Source organism: Crassostrea angulata, chromosome 1 (assembly GCF_025612915.1).
Source record: "Crassostrea angulata isolate pt1a10 chromosome 1, ASM2561291v2, whole genome shotgun sequence".
NCBI lineage: Eukaryota > Metazoa > Mollusca > Bivalvia > Ostreida > Ostreidae > Magallana > Magallana angulata.
Genome location: NC_069111.1, coordinates 32,924,746 through 32,932,323, shown reverse-complemented (window position 1 = coordinate 32,932,323; position 7,578 = coordinate 32,924,746). Strand labels below are relative to the sequence as shown.

Here is a 7,578-nt window from a genome sequence, read left to right as displayed (position 1 = left end):
ACCTTTAACTTTTTACATGACAATTTGATTTTTTAACCGGGTTTTCCAACGAAAAAATCCGGTTATTAAAATGGTGAAAATGGCGGGCGGGCGGCTGCCAAAAGGGTACCCTCATTGTACGGATAACTCCTCCTACAGTTCTCAAGATAGGACGTTGTTCTTTTGCAGATCAATTGTACATATATCAGAGGTGTGCATATTGCTAGGAATTTGATTTCTGATAATTTATGGAAAAAATACTAGCTTTTGAACTTAGTCATTTTTTGGCAAAATGTTGCATATAGGGTACCCTCATTGTACGGATAACTCCTCCTACAGTTTTCAAGATAGGACGTTGTTCTTTTGCAGATCAATTGTACATATATCAGAGGTGTGCATATTGCAAGGATTTTGATTTCCGATAATTTATGGAAAAAATACTAGCTTTTGAACTTAGTCATTTTTTGGCAAAATGTTGCATATAGGGTACCCTCATTGTACGGATAACTCCTCCTACAGTTCTCAAGATAGGAAGTTGTTCTTTTGCAGATCAATGTACATATATCAGAGGTGTGCATATTGCTAGGATTTTGATTTCCGATAATTTATGAAAAAAATACCAGCTTTTGAACTTAGTCATTTTTTGGCAAAATATTGCATATAGGGTACCCTCATTGTACGGATAACTCCTCCTACAGTTCTCAAGATAGGACGTTGTTCTTTTGCAGATCAATTGTACATATATCAGAGGTGTGCATATTGCTAGGAATTTGATTTCTGATAATTTATGGAAAAAATACTAGCTTTTGAACTTAGTCATTTTTTGGCAAAATGTACATGGATTATGGATACAGTTTACATAAAAGAAAACCCGGTTTGCTGTCACATCGACAGCTTTTCACTTGTTTATAATTTACACGAAAAAGTAATTAACATAATGAAAGACAAAGTTTGTAATTTGTAATGTCACAGAAGTAAAACTTTATCATGGGAATGAAATTTTATTTCAATGCTTTGTGTCTTTGTTTATTCTTTATAATCTTCCCCTTTGGAAAATGGTGATATTGCTTTTTCATTGTTTTACATATACATGTTTATGACACTTACGTCGTTATCTGGATGACGTAGACTTCTGTCTAGTTACACCCGTATGAATGGCAATAATTTTCCGTAAGTAATAGAGGAAAACATACTTAACGTATGCAAATATACAGGTGTATACAGATGTACATATTCATATTCTTCTATTACTCAGTGCATTTAATATGAAGAATCCCGATTGTAACGAATGTAAACTCGAAGCGAGTGAAGAAAGTGTTGAATTCTTTATTAATTTAATTTGAATTAAATTTTTAGATGAAAGGTATTTACAGCCTCAAAATGGTTTATTATGAATAATTTGACTGCTATTTTCAATGCAGCTTCATTAATTTTCTCCAAAATTGTTTCGGAGCGATTCTGCAATTTTTTGCTACATTACGGGTATATGGGAGGCATTTTAACTGTGGTATAGGCCTGTCCCGAGAAACAGTTGGATTATTCTAACTAAGCAGAGTGTAGTGGTATTAATAGCATTATTGTAGGCTTAAGCTTGGTTATATGTAAATGTCAACAATACGGTGTGTCGATGTATCTACATGTACAGTATTTCGTAAATGTCCGATATAATATACAATGTCAACCTGTGCACGCACGGGTCAAAGTCTAGTTGACACTAAATTCTTGTAGTCTTTCATAGGTCTATTTTTCACAAAAAGAATGAAACATTGAAATCAAGTACAAAGTTTAACTAGGCCTACTTGTAGATTTCACAAGTATATGTATTAGTCACAATTAAAACCTTAAGGAAAACTAATCCGACACGATTGATATGGGATTTATTTTTGGGTAAAATCACAAAAGTTCCGAAGTAAAACGTCAAGTGGAGTGCTATTATAAAATTAAAAGAATTGTGCATTTTTTTCATTTACGATAAGGCACAAAAAACTTCACTGCGATATATGTTTCACAAAATAAAAAAAAGTTTTATGTACTAATTCAAATGTATGAAATAGATAGCATGGAATAAATGGCGAAAAAGGGGGGGGAGTAACTGTTTTTAGCGATATCAGTATAAAGACAAAAAAAAGTAAAATATGCACTTATATCTATTTTGAGGAGGGTGAGGGGGTATAAAAGGTCGGGATTATCCATTTAAAAAATTCAGAGTGCTTCAGTTTACATGGGAAAGTTACCGAAAAACCCTCCCGATGATATATGTACCTTTTTTATCAATATGTAGAATATCGGAACATAAACATCAACGATAAAATTATTATGCTTTGATTTAATGTTTATATTTACATCTTTCTTTTAATGAATTAATAAATTGATTGCAAAAGGTAAGTAAAATTCACTAAATTACTGTTAATGTACATCAATACGTTAGCGAAAAGAGACTGCAAAATTGTCTCCTATGGGAATTGGAGTCTGACAGCATCATATTAATTATTTCGTACAGTCCGTGATTTTTCTTAGGTCGCTGTAGGTTTCGACCAATCGATAAACGGGGCGTGTAAATTTCAGTCTGTCTGTTTCTATAGAGCCATGAATTAACTATAAGTTTTCGTAAGAAATAGAGGGAATAATACTTGGTAGATATATATTTTATTCTTTGTATGAACGGATGCGTAAAATTGGCAAATGTAACAGACCAGAAACTACGTTGACGAGACAAGGCTTGAAATTAATTGCGTTATAATTGTTTGCCAAGCCTTATGAATTATGTATGTTCAATTTCAAACCTGTTGGATAAAAAATTATATTTGAATGTTTGCTTCTAGTTCGTGCATTCCCTGATTTCAATGTAGCTAAACGTTTTTCATGTTCATATTTTAAAACTTAAAGTGTTAACTGTTCAATCAAAGTAACTCTATTGGTAAATTTAGGCAATTTTCACACACAGACAAATAGCTTAATAGGGGGTGTTTATGTAACGTCTTGTCATAATTGGATGGTTATGTTTCATATATTTAATTCAACTAAGAAGCAGTCAACTTTAAATTTAGAAAAAAAAATAGTAATAAAGTGTCAAAGAGCTTTAATTTCCAGAACCAACGCGTAGTTATAGGGTCGTGCAGTAAATGATATTTTCTTTCTTTTATTTTAAGTTTCTTGACAATAGGATTCACTCCGTCAATAGACAAAATGTATCCTACTTTGATGTCACCTTGCTATCATTGACATTATAGGATTAATTGTATAATGATTTCTTTTGTTCATCGAGAAATGGATCTAAAAACTGCATCGCAAACTTTATGAAAGCTGCAATCTAATTAGATAGTGAAAGCTGTAGACTTTCATTAAAAAGTTTGCGATGCGGTTTTTAGATTCATTTCTCGATGAACAAAAAAAATATACTGTCAATGCTTATAATTCAATTTTAAGTACAAATAATGTATATTTAAGATAAATTTATCGTAAATAAGAGGAATCAACAAGAAACATTAAAAAAGTACAGTATTCTATTTAGGACTTGTTGATTTTAACACGTTGATTACTCTAGCTCCGGATCGATGTACATTAACATTGATGGAAGAATTGTGTAAAACAGAATTGTGGATAAATGATTTGAAAGATAATTTTGTTCTTTGAACATTGATGGCTAAAGCAGGTATGTGGTTTGGTTGTCCGGAACACCGCGGAGCCCTGCATGCATCGCCATTGCTCGCTGACGCCAAGTTGGAAAATGTTTTACTGAATGCCATTTTTGATTACCTGTGCATTTTCTGGCATAACTTTTCTATGCCCGGTCATGAACATGATATGACGAAGTTTTACCATGCCTCGCAAAGTGCCTCTGATCGAGGCAGTATGCTGTGTACTTTTGTTTACATTTTGCAATCCTAGACTGATATGTTGGACAAAAATTATGAAAACTGCATGGTATTTTTTCACTGATTTTTTAATAGCAGATATCCTCGTTGATATCAGTAATCGCTTCTTTTGTGCAGTGATAGAATAAAGCATTTTTAGCAGACGTATACGTATATTTCATTTATTGTGCATTTTCGAAAACAAAAAATAATGTTAAGACCGATAACATCACAAACAAAGAAGGATAACTCTATTTTTTTTGTACGAAAGACGAATTTCTAGGGCCACATAAAAAATATTTCATATTGTAATTACGAGAAAAGATCTCGTTATTACGAGTTATTTATCTCGTAATAACGAGAAAAAATCTCGTTAATAATTACCAGTTAATTTTCTCGTTATTACGAGAAAAGATCTTGTTATTATGAGTTAATTTTCTCGTACTTACGAGAAAAGATCTCGGTATTACGAGAAAAAAACTTGTAATTGCAAGAAAAGATCTCGTTTTTACGATATAATTATCTCGTAATTACGCTATTCTTTGAATAGTTTATGATGTACTGATAGATTAAAATAAAGCCATGACAGAGACTGCCAATACGGTGTTGTTAATCTATTCTATTGAAATAAGATCAAGAGGCGGTTATACGTTTCCGTACAAATCCGATCATTTGATGTATAAATCAATGAATAAAGGCCGCTGTCAATTAGAACTTAATCAAAATTCGAAAGAAAAAGATAGACTGAAAGGGTGAACCATTTGACTGAGCGGTCTTTTCAGAAACGCACTATTTTATATAAATCTGTTCTCGTAATAACGAGATCTTTTTTCATAATTACGAGATCTTTTTTCTCGTAATAGCGTGATAGTTATATCGTAATAACGAGATCTTTTCTTGGAATTTCGAGAAAAGATCTCGTAATTACGAGAAAATTATCTCATAATAACGAGATCTTTTTTCTTGTAATAACGAGAAAACTAACTCGTAATAACGAGATCTTTTCTCGTTATAAAGAGATCTTTTTTCGTTATTTCGAAATAATTAACTCGTAATAACGAAATCGTTTTTAGTAATTACGAGATAAAAATGTTTTTTATGTGGCCCTATTCGTCTTTCGTAGTTCTGTTTTAGTATATACGGTATATATATATTTAAGGAATGAATACTTTTTTTTTAGTATTATGAGGTGATAATTCGGTCGGGGCGTGGTCAAATCCAATAAAGACCAAATTTGCTTTTTGATGTGATGAAACAAAATGCATAAATATATAGCATGTTATCCATTAAAATCCCGCAGCCTTTTCAGTTCTAACATTATCTACCTATTAAGTGGAACATATAACAATTATAGCAACAGTTCTAACATTATCTACCTAGGTGGAACACATAACAATTATCGCAACATCTTATCAGTTGTAACGAACAGACACTATATATATAAGCAATACACTGTTTATTGCATTCTCGCTTGTGACTTTTTCAAGATCGCGCAGAGGGTGAGGACGAGAAACGCAATAAGAAAAACAAGTGGTCTGCAAGAGACCTCCTTTGTTAACAGTGTCCAAAAGTGAGGACAACTGCCTTAATTATAAGTTGTAGACGGGTTAGATGTCACCTCCTCTGATAGACCCGTTTGACATGGCGCCTTCTGAAAAACGCGTTAAACAGGACCTCTTCTTAAGACGAGTTAAATAGGATTACTTTTATTTGTCGCAGTTCTTGTGTGTAAATGAATATTAATATTAGATTCTAAAGAAATCTTTCAGAACAAATGATTTTGTAATCTATTGGCAAGTTTGTACAAAGTCTCAAGATCGAGCCTTGTCTCGTTTCAAAAAGGGTCCAAGCAATGCTAGATAATCAATGAAACAAAAAAGTCAAATTCATATTGCAAGCAGTGTTACAACTGTAATAGTCTATTGTTGCCACAGGTACAAACAGCACTGAGTAACCTATTCTCGATTGAACTAGAGATGTATTTGGACGTCATATAGAATCAATCCGCATGACTACTAGTATTCGTATTTGAATACTTTTACAACTCCAGTTACACTCTCCGCTACGGCTAGATTACCGTCCTCCGTCACGGTGATCACGCTTGGCTTATGGAAACCAGAATTGGATGAAATGAATTGGATGAATCGGCCATCTTGATTCAAGACATGAATGACCGAATTATTTTTCAAATCACACACGAGAATGTTGCACGCATTGTCTGTTGCAATTGACATTAGTCGAAAATGTTTGTACTTTCCTGACACATCTCCAAAGTACGAAAACCGGCGTTCTCCTTTGGAGTTTACCACCGTGACTAGTCTCTCCGAGTCTACTACGCAAACATCACCATTCTTGTTTATGGCTATATTCTTTGGATCAGCGTAAATTGGCTGTTTGCTGCTATCAAACTGAATTTCTTGTTGAATTTCCCCAGATTTCTTGTAATGGACTACTTTTGAATTTTCGCTTCTAAACAAACTGACATAAATACCTTCGGTTAGAGATGACGCAATATCCCTAGGTTTCCAAATGTCAGTACTAATAAAAGCTTCAAAACTTCCTTCATTTGTAATCCTATGGATCATGTTATTTATGCCATTAATGTAATACAGGACTCCATCTGAGGAAATTGTCAGATGTTTGACCTTAGAAGGCGTCTGCATTACATCAAATGTGTGATTTTCTGGCCCTAGCAGAAATAGGGCATTGCTGTTTCCTGCCACCCAAAATCTAGTATGACTTAAATACGCCATGTCATAGAGGCGCTTGTTCTTGTCATCAGATGGAAAGTCGGTGCTAGTGCTCCATATCAAAGTCAAGCTATCCGTTTCTTTTCTTTTATCAAGTTTCTCTTTTATCTGTAGATCGAAAGCTGGTAGCTCACAGGAGGCAAGTCTGGAGACATTGCCGAAGTCTTTCTTTTTGGGTAGGTTATTGACAAAACCTGTGAAAAGCGTTGGAAAGATAAATTCATGTAAACATGGTATTTCTTCAGTCTCTCTGTGATAATCTTTAAAATCCAACATTTTGAGTCCAAGAAGAGAATCGTTATTTTTAGTAACAGAGTCTAGATTTTCGAGGCGCTTTGAAAATGCTTCTATTTGGTTCTCCAATGAGGATTCTTGCGTTTTCTCCAATTCTGAAATTTCATCATGGAATGAATCAGCAATGCTATCAATTTTTTCCTTCCATATTTTCCTAGTATTTTCTACTTCCTCGTGGGCTTGTTGGTATCGCAATGGCACCCTGTACAAAGTGGAATTCATTTGCGCCAGAATCTTGCGATACGTTGGTTTTATTTTTGAATTCATTATCCAGCTTTCGTTTTGAATTCGACTGCCGAAGTCTTTCAATACCTCTGACAGTTCTTCCATATCATGTGGCTTATGTTTTGTTGAAGTGCAAATGAAACATATTGGAAGATTACATGATTTGCAGAAAACATGGCAATCAAAATCTGAATGTTCTGCACAGCAATTATTCGCATCTTTTCGTTTATGATACTCCACTATTTCGTGTCCTTTTGCTGATTTCAGTTTAAGGTGAGGAGAAACACACTCGTCACAGAGTTTTGATTGACAGGGATTGCAAAAGTATTTTCCAGGTTTCTCACAATTTTCACATTCAACAAAATGCTGGGCCCGACTATCCATGTTGTCAATTATTTTGGCCTGTTTTCAGTCATAAGTACAAAATCTCACAGATTTACTGAAAAATCATTATTTCCATGTTCATATAATCTACA

At 33.7% G+C, this 7,578-nt stretch overlaps 1 protein-coding gene across 1 annotated transcript; it reads right to left on the bottom strand.

Annotated features, from left to right (window-relative positions):
- Positions 1–5,543: 5,543 nt before the first annotated feature.
- Positions 5,544–7,578, bottom strand: LOC128161714 (E3 ubiquitin-protein ligase TRIM71-like). Its single transcript, XM_052825080.1, has one exon. It carries the CDS (start codon positions 7,484–7,486, stop codon positions 5,849–5,851), a length of 1,638 nt encoding a protein of 545 aa, XP_052681040.1. The 5' UTR covers positions 7,487–7,578; the 3' UTR covers positions 5,544–5,848.